This window comes from Phaethon lepturus, unplaced genomic scaffold (genome assembly GCF_000687285.1).
Source record: "Phaethon lepturus isolate BGI_N335 unplaced genomic scaffold, ASM68728v1 scaffold39964, whole genome shotgun sequence".
Classification (NCBI taxonomy): Eukaryota; Metazoa; Chordata; class Aves; order Phaethontiformes; family Phaethontidae; genus Phaethon; species Phaethon lepturus.
Genome location: NW_010537775.1, coordinates 30,323 through 45,975, shown reverse-complemented (window position 1 = coordinate 45,975; position 15,653 = coordinate 30,323). Strand labels below are relative to the sequence as shown.

General features: G+C 41.8%; 1 protein-coding gene across 1 annotated transcript in view; it reads left to right on the top strand.

Moving 5' to 3' along the window:
- Positions 1-58: 58 nt before the first annotated feature.
- The window catches only part of LMO1 (LIM domain only 1 (rhombotin 1)), a 40,326-nt gene continuing 24,731 nt past the window's right edge, over positions 59-15,653 (top strand). The window contains exon 1 of the mRNA XM_010286587.1: positions 59-618. Coding sequence (XP_010284889.1) covers positions 594-618 — 25 coding nt within the window. The 5' untranslated portion in view covers positions 59-593. The remainder of the gene's footprint in view (positions 619-15,653) is intronic.

Sequence of the window (15,653 nt, the reverse complement as noted above, 5' to 3'; positions counted from 1 at the left end):
GGAAACCCTGGCAGGAGAGCGAGCGGGGTCCCTGGGAAATATGTGCATTTATTCAATAGCAAGTGTGCAAAGCTCGCAATTTGAGAGACAGAGGCAGCAGTAGTCAGGCTTAGGTGTTCTACCCTCTCTGAATATAATTTTAGCTTTAGATTCAGCTTAAATCCAAAGGGAAAACACTTTATAAGGTTGAAAGCTGTGTAGTTGCAACAGCCAGGGTTATGAGCTATCAAATGCAATTACATTAAAATAGATTATACTGTGTAAATTGAGCCATTTAGAAGGTGAGAACCAAGGAAACCGCTCTGATCCCCCTTCTTTCTAAATTGCAGTTTTAGTTCCTTCCAATTCTGAGGCACAGAAGTAGGTGAGACTGCTTTTGTATCTGCAAAGTGCTTTTATTTCTGAGTGTAATTCTAACTGAGTGCAATCTAGGTTAAAAGCTGGACAACTGGGTAATTAGAGCTCACTTGCTGCTAAAGGACGATCAGCTGTACCGTAGCTCATTTGTGTTCCCAGAGACTTGTTCTCTTCTCCCCTGAGCGGAGGCTGCTGGAGAAGAAGCATCTGTCCCTGGACTTTTCTTGACTGCGGAGATGATGGTGCTGGACAAGGAGGACGGTAGGTGGGCTGAGATTGTGTAAGCCTGTGCTTGGTGTCTTCTGTGTGCTGCTAACATAGCAATAAATAGTTTTGAAACATGCACACTGTGCATATCAGAGTGCTCTGCTTTCAGCTTCTGGTATTTTTTCTCTTGTGTTGGTAAAAGCATGCTTGCTTTTTATTATTATTTTTTTTAATCCCTTCTCTGGCATGATTGAACGAGTCAAGGAGGGTTTACCCCAAGCTCTATTTGCTGAAGGACATAGCAGAAACAGTTTGATTTTATTTAGTTTTTTATATCTATTTAGATTTTTCTTTCTACAAGTTATCCTACTATATCCATTTTAGCCTGTTTATTTTAACAGCTTTTATTGTAAATCTAATTTTGAGATTTTCATTCCTTTCCATTGCATGTCATTTGGGTCTCTTTAATGTGCGCCTTTAATATCTATTTCTCGCAGCTTTTCTTCATAGCTATAAACATAATGACAATAAGCTAATAAGCTGCTCTGGGAAAAAAAGCATTGGCTTATTCGAAGAATTTACTCCCTTCTCTAAATGGCAGAAGTGGAGGTTCATTTGGGAGGTAATTTAATGAATGAAGCTGAAGGAGAGCTTGACTTATTTTAGGACTTTGTATACTTATTTTGTTAAAGCTGACTAGTCTTTGTCAAGGATGACTAAGGGGTACAAAATGATGTAAAGAGTAATGACAGTGTTAACTAGTAGTTTGAATGACCTGATGCCTTCTTTTGCACATTGCCTACCAGGGCGTGCAACTTAACTTCTCAGTCGCCAGTAGTTTCTAGGACGAATGTGGTAAGTCTAATCACAACTTTTTAATGAGGTTTTTCTAAGGCTGCATTGTGGCTTAGGTCTTCCCTCATGGCTTGTACACTGAAAGCAAAAATTAAAACTGAGGCAGCGCAGAACACCTCTGTAGCCATCCAGGTGAACGTCCATTGATGGTGCTGCCTCTTGCCAAAGACCTCCACCTTGGCGGCACTTTATGTATTGAAAGCGAGAGCTACATCTTAACTTTTAATGCGCATTTGTAGCTATTATCTCATTGTTTCATTTCACCTTTATAAAGGGATGAAGTGTGCCGTGTAGTGGGTGTGTTTCTGGACTCCCTGATCTTTTAATTTGCTTTTCAGAAATGTCTTTTAAGTGTTTTTCTTTAAAAAAAGGCAGTTGTCATTTGGAAGTAGAAGAAATTACTGAACATTTGCAAGACTGTAAAAGACAGGAAACAGCTTTTCACAGGGTGCCAAAGAACTTGGAGAAATTGGAAGTTGAGCATTTTGGCAGTAGCATTGATTTTACTTGAATGTATGTATTGCTTTTTAAAATATTTATGAGAAAAATAACTTGTAATTCAAAGTCACTTGCTTTCCTGTGTTAGATTGGTGCTAATCATGTATTGTGAATAGTACTGGGAGCTACCCAATGCTAACAAGTTGGAGTGGTATGATTTTTGTTCCCTGACCCGTATCTGTCTTCTGGTATTTTAAAACTGAATTAATACTATACTGGAGAATAATTAGGAAAGAGGGCTTGACTATTGAAAATAATGGATGGATGCTCACTTTTAACCAAAGGTCTTCTACTGAAGCTTCTCTTCTCTCTCTCTCTCTCTCCTTCTTACCTTCCAAAAAAGGGTGAGAGGGGGGATACTGCCCAACATTTTACATATAATGCGATAAAGACCTCAAAACGTTATAAGTGTGATTTCTAAAATTATCAGTCTGGTGTATTCATGTGTGCAGAATTTGAATCTCGTTTCTGGGATGGGATGTGAGGTTTTGTTTCATTCTGATGTGAAGCGCTTGGGACAATGTGAACGGACTTTTCACAAAGGTTTTACACCTTTAAAATATGAGACCAAGCAGAAATGCGTCATTATCAGTGCCCTCTTATATGCAGATTTGATCAAATTTGGACTAAGAGTTGACCAATATGGAGTCTGTGCCCATGAATAAGTTGTCCTGCCTTTCTGAATTTATTCTGTGCTAATTAAGTTGGCATCTAAAAACTGTGAAATAATCTTATTCAGAGAAAAAAAAAAAAATCCTGGGCTTTATTTCTGTTGAGATCTTATAAGTTTCTTTGTTAACACAGTAGAACTTTAGGAAAAAAAAAAAAGTAGATGTGAAGCATCTGGTACACATCTTCTAGATCAGCTTTGCAGTTGACTGGACTGTGGATAAAAGACACGCTAAGTGGTTGAGTATTGCTTATGCTGGGAAAACAAATGAAGCTAACAGGGTTTCAAAGGCTTTGAAGCAGTGTCGCTCTCAGAGGTGTTCAGTTGTTTTCTTTGGCAATATAAGTTGAAGCAAGCTAGTTTACTTTATTAGAGGCATAAGGCTACTCTTGTAACCTTCCTCTGACTAAGATGAATTGGGCTGACTGACCTTATTTCTTTCTGGACCACACGTGTTGTGCTGGGTTTGGGCTTTTTTTTTGTTTTTTCCCCCTCTTTAAGACTCATCTCTTTAAAGAACAGCAGCATTTTCCATATTTTGTTAAGTCTTCCTTTTCAATTTGCGTTTCCCTATAGAACCATGTTCTGCTATGATGGAGCAATGCAAATCGAGTAGAATAGCCCAAATTAATTCTTCACATCGGCGGCAGTATGATTGCCTGCGTGGAATCAATAATACATCATGGAGGGATCAAATTTTGGAGTATAATGTGTGAATAATGCTTGACACAAAACAAAAATTCAGTCATCATAATAGCAATTAGGAAAAAGCTGCAGCTTATCCCAGCTGTAATCTCTGCTAACAATGAAGCACAGCCTGGTAATCAGCATGTATGGTATGAAATGCAGTAATAGAAATCATGGTTCTTTGTTATGGGGGGTGTGTGTGTGTGTGAAAGTTTCCTTTTAGTTAACTTTACTATGTTAACTAGACATAGTATCCTTCAACCAAATTATTGAGTGTGTGTACACTTGTGAAAACACTGATGAGCTGTGTGTTCATCCTGGTGTTTGCATACACGGTAGCACCCCAGATCACGGATCCTTTGTGTTTTCAAGCAGATCTCTGATTAAATAGATCGCAAGAGTAGACTAAGTAAATAAAATGTTGGAGGACTCCCCTTGTGTAGTGGTACACAAACCTTGGTTTTATTTTAAAAAAATTTCCATGGTTCCCTTAAAAATGAAGAGGAAAATACAGATACTCAGTGGTTATGTGCATTGGGGTTGGAGAATGGGTCTTAGGTTGATGGGAGGTATTTAGGGCAATGAATATTAGGTAATTTGAAACTGGATTAGTAGCAGCAGTTGGGTTCCCTGTTGTGTAAGAGCCCATCTTTCCCTGCACAGAAGGAAAGAAAAGCAGCATTTGGAATTAGCAAAGCAGTGAAATTGGTTGTATAATGGTGGTTACAGGAATGGTGCCACAGCGCCCTAGCCAGGACAGCCGAGCTGTGGGTTGGCGTAACAAATGAGTATGCCAGCTGCCATATGGAGGCACCTATAGATAGGTAGATGGAGGTGGATCTCTCCCGTATCCAGCAAGAATAGGTCCTGACAATCCTTTTCTGTTCATAAAAGTCATTATACGCACAAACATAAGGCATGCACAGGTTGTACACAAGCTAATATAAATAGTGCCATAAAGGAAGAAGAGCTGTTCCATGTGCTGCTGGTATCTTTTGTTTTCTTTTTAACATACTTTTCTCAGGTATACCTATTGAGGAATCACGCAAAGAGAGAGGAGGGGAAATGGCAGGGTTGCTTTTTCATCACATGACATGGAATTTAATTCTTCTGTTGTCTAATATTCCTGAAGCTGCCTTTTTTTTCCTTTTTATCTCCTGTGCCCCTCTACCTTGGACCTTCTCCACGGTCCACCATTGTCTAGCTTCCTGTTATAAAGAACCACTACACATCTTCCCAGACATTACTTTATTCAAAGAATGTTTGATTCAGGTCACCAAAGACCCTGTATTTACCTATTTAGCTGGGTTACCTGTTGGTTTTTTGAGGGCTTGATCTTGACACACGTGGTCTTGGTGTAATTTCAGAGGTTTGGTCTGGCTTTAGTTCATGACACAGTGTCCTTTTGCAGCTCAAATGTACAGCAGTGGATTAATATATTTATGAAGAAGAGACAGAAGTTTGTAAAAGCAGGAATTTGAATAAGACCAGAGCACATGTTGTAGCAGAATAAACCATGAGACTCAGTTTTGCCAGAAAAGGCCAAAAAACCACCAAAAAAACCCATTTGGACTGTTCCTCCAAAGTGTGGAGATAGAAGTAGTCTTCCTAGAGGTGCCTCCTGCCCCTAGAAATGGCAAATACAGAAGTATGAGAGAACCACAAGGTAGTAAAGTAATTGCCTAAGCCTTTTCAAGAAATGGAAGGTACTGTAGTTGGGGCACCAATAACCTAGATCTCTATTTAATGCAAACTCATCCTATGGGAAGAAGAGGGGCGAAGGGAGTTAGCAGGCCTAATAGGAGCAAATGACTTTGTATAGGAATATTCTTGCGGGGCAATCAAACAGTTCCTAGTGTTTGCTCAGACTAGATAACTGAAGGATCTGGGTAGGCGTATGTACAGGATGTCCTCCTCCTTCATTCCCAGTTGCCAGTGACATGTGATAGTTGTCTGGTTGACATAACAAACGTTAAAACAGTGTAGGAACAATTTCCAGCTTCGGTAATAGGACAAAAGAAGAAGCCGGTTCATGGAAATTAGTTTACTCTAATTTTGGTTTAATACAGTAGAACGTATGCTTGATACCCTGGCAGCAGAACATAATTTATCTCCTTTGGAGTTATTGTTAAATTTCATTATCTTTAATAGATAGAACGTGAACATGTCAGCCTGTTTGTCATAGCCATTCTGAAAATGCTCTCTTATGGTAGAATCTTTGGAAAAATTCCTTTTAAGAGCAGTGCATTATTAATAAAGTAATCCATTAGGTCTGGTGATAAAGGGTCACAGCAGAGTCTGAAATACGTTTCTTAAATGGTTAAGAAATTTATCATGGTTGGAGGATTAATTGATTTCATTTGGAGGCTTTCTTAAGGTTTCCAGGCTTTGTGTTTAGAGGTGGTTTTACTATCTTTGCAAATGTGCTTGCTGTTCAAAGTTTTACTTCTCTATCATTAGCATGAACTATTACATTTCTTCTAAAGGCAGACTGTTCTTTTAGCATTATGACTGATTGCGTCTGTGAGGAGTCTTACTTAGGTAAAGAATATGAAAGTTTATGGCAAATAAGGTATTTTACTCGAAATCAATTCAGGATCAGAATAATGGTATCAAGCATTAAGTGTTGCAGCTCAAGAATAGAAAAGGAACTGCAGATGTTGCTAAATGCTGAACTATAAAACTCTAATGGGTCTATATCTTTTTCAAATTGGACAGAACTGTCATAATTTAGAATACATAGACATTGTTTTAAACCATATAGAAATCACTGCCCCCAACTTCAATAATGTGCGTAACTGTTGCCAGGGAATGATTTATTCAGTGAATGTAGCTCCTATTCACTGGAACTTGGGGGTGGAGGAAAGGGTGATTTAAAATGAAAGTTGTTCACTATTAGATTAACATAATTAAACCTATAGATGGTCTGAGAACAATTCACCACAGCTACTGTTTTTTAATTCTCAGCATATAAGGGGGGGTGTGTGTTTTCTCGGTCGTCCAACAGGATGACTCCCAAGCCCAAGTTTTCAAGCGTGATGTTGGGTGCTATCTGTGCAAACAGATGCTCAATTCTCCTTTCCAGTGAATGTTCTTGCAAACTAGTTTTTTCATACATTGCACATCAAAGTAGGTAATGGATGCTGTTGTCCAAATTTAGAGGGTTTTTTAATTTCATTGAACATTTCTGAATTCTTTACGCCAACGTTCAGAGTTCCTTGCCTGCTAATCAAACTCTGAAAGGGTGATTTGGGCAGTGAAAGTAACAGTTGCCACCTTTATAAACTATTGATTTCAACAGTTCTAGTTTTTCTTAAAGAAAAAGTGGATGGTTGTTGCATATTCATGACTGAACTGCAGCGAGCTTGGACCAGAATTAAACAATTAACCCTCTCGCCAATGTAAACATCCATTTGAGTAGAAGCCAGGGATGTTCCTACTCTGTTTATTATGGATCTGAGATATAGAAATGTATTCCGGAGGACTGTGTTTCTAATAAATAAAAAGGCATAATGAGAATGTAACTGGGAAGGAAGACAAAAGCAGCCATGCTTTAAATTGTTAATGATGGTGCCAGTGGCTGCAGCTTTACCACAGCTGTTTAAATTGATCAGCTAGTGAAAATGTTTTGTTTTGGCATTTTCCCTGCATGTGCAACTCTTTCGAAGGGACTTCTGGAAGCTTTTCAAAGAGGAATCATGATCATTTTTTAAACCAGGCTTAGAACACCAGAGTTCCCAGTATTTAAGGATGCAGTTCAATTTTTCTTTTGTAAAGTTTTTGGCTGATGAGCCATTGCTTCCCCTAAATTGCCTTTACCACTCTTTTTTTTTTTTTTCCTTCTCCCTCCAAAAATATTGCAAATTACTTGTTACCCATAAGAGATGAGGCAACAGCACGCTTCCTAGCTGTCCTTTTTTCCCCATCTCCTCTATTTTCCTGGTGCTACTGAGCTTGATCAAAAAGCAGAAAGGTGCTATGTCAATTTGCTATGCATCTTTTGGTCAAGCATCCAGTGTGAAATTGTTCTGTAAAATGTACTTTTTCAGAGGGAACTTGCTGCTAATTTGTTTCCTGGTTGGCTCTACCTTGCAGCTGATGTGGGTTAACCAATACCTCTTTAACGCTTGTATAATTTCGCTCTGTTCCAGAGAGATGGGTATACGTTTCAAAAGGATGCAGCCCCTTTGAGACGAGTGGGTAGGGGAAGGTTGTACTTTCTGCATGTTGACAAGTGACATGGTAGAGATCTATGGGTTGAGGACTGGCTTGAGCTGGTGAGCCTTGGTGTCTTTTGCAGAACACCTCCTGCCTTGGGTTCCCAACTGAAAAAGCTTGTGAGCAGTCGTACCTGGGACCTTCTGTGAGGCCTCTTCCTGGCACTCTTGATGGCAGGAGACTCATGGGTAGGCCATGCCTTAGATAATGTTGAGCAACCTGGTACTTGCAGCGGGGATGGGTATTGAACATTATTCCAAATCCATTATATATTTATCTCTATACTCCTTTGTGGAAAATGCTTTCTGTAAGTACCCTGTTATGGTTATGAAAGCCCGAACTAAGCATCAGTCTCAAACCCTTTGACCTGTCTGCACAGAATGGAGATCTGTTTTGAAAAGGACTCCTTTATATCTGGTTTTACTCCGTGCCCTTCCATTCATTTGCCTATACAAAGCAATAAAGGGTAAAACTAAAGTAACATAAATTGGTCTGTCTTCCTGAATCCATGTCTCGCTAATGTACCCAGATTAACTCAACTGTAAATTGTCTCCTTTGGATGTCGTGTCTTGCTAAAAGTTTCCTATATGATTCATGATTTGGATTGCTTTTAACAGCTATTGGCTAAGCAATATGGTAAATGTACAAGGTGATGCAATTGGCATTAGTGAGAGGATGCACAGGAGCATGTAATGCAGTCAATACTACATTAACTACTGATGCCCAATTACAGAAACTGGAAGAGTGGCTTTTAGGAGCATTAGGACTTGTAGAAGAGCTGAGATCACCTGCCGCTCCTTGCCTAAAAGCTTCACCCTTTATGCGCTGGGATCAAAGCAAACATTTAGTTGCTATTTTGTCATGTATAACAACGAAGGTATTTCCCCCCCACCTTTTTTTTTTTTTTCCAAAAAGTGTCACACTGATGCTTTTAGCACATGTAAAAATCCTATCTCCATATTTCAAGAATCTTCTTCCATCTCCTGGGGCAAGACTTTATTTGAATAAAAACTCTTTAACCACCCCTGTATTTACTGTTTCGCTGAAGCTTACTACTTTAGCCATTTTTTCTTTTAAAGAAATACTAAGTGCAATTTAGAGTGTCCTATTTCAGTATGTCAGACAAGGCTCCCCTTCGCTCCCCCCAGCTTCTTCCCTTTTCTAATCTGTCTGTGATTGTTTGTGACCTCAGCTGGCTTGAAGTCTCTAGAAAGAGTGTTTTAAAATACAACCAGATACCACATAAAACAGGATATTTGAGTGTGTGACCTCTCCACGGTCCACCTTCAGATTAAGCACACATTGTTTCCACCATTGCTTTTAAAACCCATTTGCAGTAGACGGCAAAGGACCACATTACACTAGAAGACAGTGCATACTTTTAGATTGAGCTGAGCGTGATCACAGCTTCTAAATCTGTTTTAAAAATAATGAGCAATGTCACTGCGGCGTGGCAAAACTAGCAACCCACAAAGTTCCTCTGGACTTGGAGCGAGATGGGAAATTAAGCAGCTCTAACAACACTGAAATATTTTAATATAAAAGACAGCTGGCAGCTGGCTTATTGCTCTCGTTGCAGCATTTGTCTTTACTTCTAGCTGTGATACTTGGTATATCGCTGCTGCTTTTAATCCTCAAAACATTTTGCCAGTATTAAGGAATGTGTGCACCCCAAGTCGGCGTTCCCTGGAACTAGGACCTGGGTAGCTGGGGGATGTGCCAGACCCTCCCAAAGCGTGGGTGGGCTTCTGTGCAAGCTGTCCCGGGTTTGTTCAGCTCTGCTTTCTCCCTGCACAGCCCTCGCTGCCCTGCCCAGCAGAAGAGGAGGGTGGGATCTGCAACACCATCTCTTCTTGCGGCACGGTACTGGGCCCGGGTTCCACCTTGCCTGCTCTCCCATGGGGGTTTGGGCTCAGAGCTCCACAGAAGAAGGGAGAAATAACTTCTGGATCTCCTGGGAAGGACGGAGCGCTAGTGGAACGGTTGCTGTCCTTGACTGTTGTTGGGGCAGTTGTGTTGATCCCCTCTCAATCTGCAAGTTTATTTTCTTTTTTACCTCCCTGAGGTTCAGTCCAAGTAACTGCAAGTTGTTGAGGAAAAGCCTTCGCTAGCCTGTCTTCCTGCCGCCATTATGAGCATCGGGTGCGTTCCCCTCCGATTCCTGCCATGATTATAAGTGTTGGTCATGTTCCCCTCTCTCATTTCATGCATGTGACAGAAAAATGAGGTAAGACTGTGCTGTAAAACACCCTGATAGTCTACAGGCGCTTCCTTAGCGACCCTTTTTTTGGTAGCTGGTGCCTAGCTGGTGTGTTGGTTCTCTGTGCGATTGCTCCGAGGTCCCGTGGAGCTCTGCCCGTACCTGGCGCCTCGGCGTGCGGCCGGCCCAGCGCGTCTGCTGTGGCCGGGGGAAGGACTGGAGGGGCAGGGGCAGAGGAGGAGTGCTGTTATTTTTAAGAGGACTGTTGCTTTCAGATCCCGATCGATGCTCCTTTGAACGCCCGGGGGGAGGGAGCAGAAGGTAACCTGCTGGTTTTCTCCTTGCACTAATGTGTTTCAAAGGTGGCAGCAGCAGTGGAGGCGTGGGGGAACTTGACCAAGCTCGGCCCTCGGCGCGGCTTCCACACAGACAAGTATCCCGCGCTCGATGCGCTTTCCAAGCTGTGCAAACAATGCTTTAAATGTCTGAAGTACCCAGCAGGGCAAGTCAAAATGTCCTTGAGCAACTTTGTATTTAGACGGTGTTTTCTCTTTTCCTTTGATCAGGAGAGAACAGATGTGTATCTTCTTACGTGTGTGTTTGCGCACATCCCCTGATGCACGCGCGTTCCCCGTCCTTGCGCGGGGGCTGCAGTATTTAGGGTGGGCTGTTATTCCTCTTCTTATTACTGTTTTTTGTTTTGTTTTGTTTTTTCCAGGGAATCTAAGTTGGAATTTAGAGAGGTCAGACTAAACAAGGTTTTGACTTAGTCTTGCTCATTCCATTATCTCTCTTTAATTTGGATAGCGTAAAAAAAAAAAAAAAAAAGCTCCTGTTAAAAAAAAACTATACGTATGTATAAGCGATTCATTGACTAGTCTTTTTGGGGGTTTTTAAGCATTCAGTCTAAGTGGGCTGCTCAGTGAAATTTGTACATTCATAAAATAGCTGATTGAAAAGCAATATTTCAGATAAATACAAGCTAGCGATCTATCAGCAGTTGTAATAAAAGCTGGGCTTCGGGCTGTGATTTTATTTTGAAATAATAAGAATTGCTTTATTCTTTTTACTTGAGTTACCATGGTAATTCTGTCGTGTAGCAGTGTTATATTGATTTAGAAAGTGGACAGTAATATTTCTTTTGTGTTATTCTGTTTCTAGGGGTTGATTTCTAATTTCCACTTGGAGATTACTTTTATAAATTTCTTAAGTCCTTCCACTTTTTTCTCTAGCAGTGTAATTTTCCTCTCACACATTGCTATTTTCTGAGCTTATTGGTTTGCTCTTATTTTAAATTAAACTTGCTGGTTTCAAATATTGAAATGACATCTTTGTCTGTGTCTGTACTTTGGTTTAGCAAAATATTACAGTCTGCTGTTTTATGCTTAATAATTTAAGGGAAGCTTTATGTCTGCCATCAGTGGTTGTTGGTAACTTATGACTAAACCAACACAGAGCTTAAACCTCTGACATTTTAATACTGTGTAATGGTGCTTCCACCCTGCATAGTTTCTTTTTTTAATCTGCCTTGTGTATGCGTATGCTAAAGAGAATGACAATTAAATTCTGAAGAGATCGGGAGGAGTTTTTGGGTGGAGCTGGCTCTTGGCCACTTTAGCTCTCCATCGCACTTGAGAGCGCCACGGGTTTTGTCCGTCACTCCTGGTTACCCATCTTCCTCATGCAATTAAGAAGCTTCGAGTTTTCTGAAAGCAAAACTCTGACTTGCAGAAGGGCGTGTACATACCCAATGGCTGACAAAAAATAACAAACTGCTTTAGTTCTGTACAGGATTGTTATACCTTAGTTATGGAGCGCTGCTCTTAGATTGCTGCTGCTTTAAGAAATGACAGCCTAAACAGGATGTGACTGTTCCTTGTGGCATCTCTTTCTCTTTTTGTGAATGAGAAACAATGGGAGGTGAGGAGAAATGAACCTCAAGCATCACTGTTTTCAGGAGCAATAGTTTAGATCCTGAAACCAAAGCCATGAGTTCTGCTTTCAAACAGCAGTCGTTCAGCTTACCTTTTAACAGAAGTCGTTCAGCTTACCTTTTAACAGTACAGAGGGTGGGAAAGCTACTTTGTGAGCACTGAGTACAAATTTCCTGATCTCATGAAGATGCCACTGAACAGTTTTGCTGTGGAAGTAACTGATCGGTGGGGGACTGAAGTCTTGTTCCGTTGCCCTCTGGTTTCATTCCTGTGTGAAGCTCACAACAGTAAGAAAAGGAGTGCAGGAGCCCCTGCTGATCTCTTCTGGGATCGCTGGACCAGCTACAAGCAGGAATTACCATCAGCTGGAAATGGTAGAAGAAGAGGGGAAGAGTGGCATGAACATGTGGTGGTTGACCTCAAAAGGACTGAGGTAAGAGGTAGCTGGAAAAAGGCAAATGCAATCCTGGAATGGATTGAACGAGAAACCGCTAATAATGATCACTGTTAATAATGCTGGAGAGAGGCACTGATAGACCTTGTCTATCATGGGTAAACCACAGATTGCTCATTCTCAGTAAAGCCATGTGGAAATAGGGACAGAGGGGATGCTTGTGAAGACAGAGGGGTCCATGCCTCAACTCATCTACCCTTGCAAAATCAAAGCTGTCTGGTCTGCCCTCTCTGAGGATACTGGGAGGGGAAACACCAGGGAGGAAGGAAAACAGGCTTTTTTTAATCCAAAAGTATTTTATTGTCATTAGAACAAGTAGTTGGGAATGGATAAGAATATTTCTAGGCTAGCAACTTGAAAGCTTCTGGGCTTCAGAAGACTTGGTCTCTAGATGAGCCTTCCCCAGAGAATAGTGGAGGCACGAAGCTGAATTTCTTCTGGTTAGAGAAAGAGATGGTATGATAGCCTCCGGCTGCAGGAGGTGGGACTCACTAGTCCTTCTCAGTTGTCAGTCCATGCCAAAGCATTTATGTCACAGTGTATGAAGCTCTGTCAGTGTTTCCATATAAAACCCATATTTTCATGAACATTCATTTATGGTGAAAGTCTGCACATAAGATCCTGCCTGAGGATACCTTTTTCTTTCCTATTAAAATTTTATAAACCCGTCACTTGGCTGGGATTTTTAGTTCTCAGTGAAAGTAAAATAGAAGGGGGGCCCTGATGGGGAAACATGGAGGGTATAGTGTCATTTTCTTCCTCAATGCTTCCTTTAAAAAAAATAAAAATGGCACAAGCTACAAGCTTATGGGTGAACTCCTAGATGGGAACAGCAAAAGCCATGTCTGTAGGTTTCAAGCTTCTTTTCAATGATCTGATTTGGTTTGGTCTGAGCTGCTTCTGCAGCTGCATAAGCTGCCATTCCCAGAAGTCTCTCCCTAGTTTTTCTGCATGCGTGTTGGTGTGCAGGTGTTGCCTGTGCAATTCCGCTTGAGAGCAGTGATCCACAAACTTTAAAACCTTCAAATAGGTCTTGACCTGTGAGGCTGTAATGGCCCTTGGAGCCTTTATGGCCCATCGGGTGATGTCTCTTACACATTAGTCTGTAATAGCTCCAGAATAAATAACTTGATTTTTTTAAGTCAGTAATTATATCTCTTTGCAATGGAGTGCAATGGCTCTGTGTGCTAAAATGCAGTTTTAAAGTAATGCAACAAGAGACTGTTTAATGTCTCTGACAGTCTCAGCGCTGAGCGCAAGTCCCCTGCTTGCTTTCTCCAGCATTTTCTTTCTCATTGCTTGCTCAGGTTACAGCATATCCATGCTACCAGGAGCTGACATCTCGCCCCAGATTCTCTGATGTGGCAAACAAGTACCCAACACTATGGGTCTCCTCAAAAGAGGACCTCCTTTCCTCTCTTCTCCTCCTTTGGTCTTTCCCCATCACACCTGCTTTTCAGGAAGAGCTCCAGCTGATAATTTGCACTCATCTTAGTAGGGCTCTGTGCTCAAGAGAGCAATCTTGCCTGGTAGGAGAAACGACTAGATGATTTAATAGACTTTATTTTTGTAAGCATTTCTCTCTGTATCTGCTCTTTTCATGGGATACAGTGCTGCCTGCATCCTAAGTTGGGATTTGGGTTTGCTACCCCCTACCTAAATTTTCCCTATGGTTCATTCAATTATAACTCTAGGATATATCTTCTGGGACTGAGTAATTGGCTAGGTCAGAAGTAATCTTTATTTTCACTAGAGAGATGTTTACAAACTGATGCTGTAGTATCTCTTTAAAACCCACTGAGAATCTGATTAAAGGCCTGAGGATCTTCTGCAAAGATTGCCTGCTCCCAGTTGACTTGAAAGGGTCAGCATGCTGTCACAGTTTCGACGACTAAGAATTAACTTAAGGCTGATTCAAATGCTACTCTCTGTGTATAGCATTGATTGGGCTGCTTTCAGATGGCAAGAGGTAACTTTATACTGTACCATGTGTGAACTCCATTTAGTTAAATAGGAAAGCTGAAGGAATATGGTTGCTTCTATCACGGGAGCTCAGAGGTGAATGTGTTCTACCCCTTCTGCCCTGAATTAAATACTTTGGGGAGGGTGGGAGGGAAACGTAATTCTCATGGTAACATACTTGGGATGCTGGCTGCTGCAGCTGTTTTTCACCATGTGCAGCTCCTAAGTTTCACATAATCTTTTCTTCTTCTCTTCCCCAGTGCATGGTCCACCCTGTAGGCTTGACCTTAATGAGGTGGGATTGTTTGTAGTGGAAACAGCAGCAGAGTGCTCTTTTGAATGGGGGGAAAAAAAGCCCAGACCAAATAAAATTAGTTTGGTGCAACATTATTGCTGCCCCTTTTTCAGATATTGGTAGCAGCACTAAGATTTTTAACCTGGTTACATGTGAGAATCAATGCTCAAAGGCATCGTGCATTCATGTGGGAAACAGCTGGTGTTGACTTGCACAAAGCTGTGGGATTTGTGGTGCTATGCTTCCAGTTGCTAGCCTTCGAGTAGCTTTTAAAAAGGCCCTGCTGAATGCAACCACCTGAAATAATGTTGTGCTCTGTGGGAAGCGATGCCACGCTGAAAACGGGTGTGTTCTAGCGCTGTCAGTGCGTGCAGCAAGGCAGGCAGTGCTGCTGCTCCTGCTGCCGCTGAGCCCGCCGTGTGGAAGTTCTGCTGAGCACCTTATGGAAAGAAAATGGGCTGAGCTGAGGTGTGTACCTGAGGACCTGCCAGCCTCTCCACCAAGTCAGCAGCTGGCTCTAGCTGATGGAGCAACCGGGGAACGTGCCCCACCAGCACTAAACCTCCAGCCAGAACGCAGAGGCCAGCTGGTATAAGTCAGCATCTTGCTGCTTCAAAGCAAAGGTGGGGATTCCTGATTTCTCGCTTCCTCTAATGTCTGCTAAGCTACAGGCCTTTCTGGTCTTACAGTCACAGCACCTAGGCCCTTCTTGGGGTTTCACAGATGTATCATTGCTGTCCACGAGTGAACAGTCTCAAGGGTTTGGGTACGTCTGTGTTAAAGGGTCCAGATTTCCCTGGGCAATTTCTTGGGGATTCTTCCTAGTGTTGTCTTGGAGTGAGTGCAGTGTAGCTGTAGGCAGAGATCTTAGGCTAACCTAAAGCCTTGGTGTGGTTTTTTGCTTTTTTTGTCTTGCAGTTGGTGTAATAAATCCGGGAGGAAGAGATGCTGGAAATGCTGACAGGCTCTTAGAGCTACCAGAGAGGTCATGGCTGCTGGCCATGCCAGTAATGCACTGCTCAGCTTTGTGCCCAGTGCAATTTCTGTGTTCTGTAACTGGGCAGTTTTGGTGCAGTGCTCCTGTGTGGTGGCCACACTTGCATCCAGAGTTGTAATTTGCCAGTGGTCACTCTCAGAAGAAAAATGTGCCCCGGCAGGATCCTGAGTGAGCTTGAAGGCAATTGCAGCTGTACCAGCCAAGGTAGAGGCAAGGAGAATGATTTTAACATCTCCTGTAGGTGACAAACCATGAAGTCAGTTTTCTATCTGCAAGACCTAAAAAAAATGACGCCAGAGACTGACAGTCTCATCCCTCC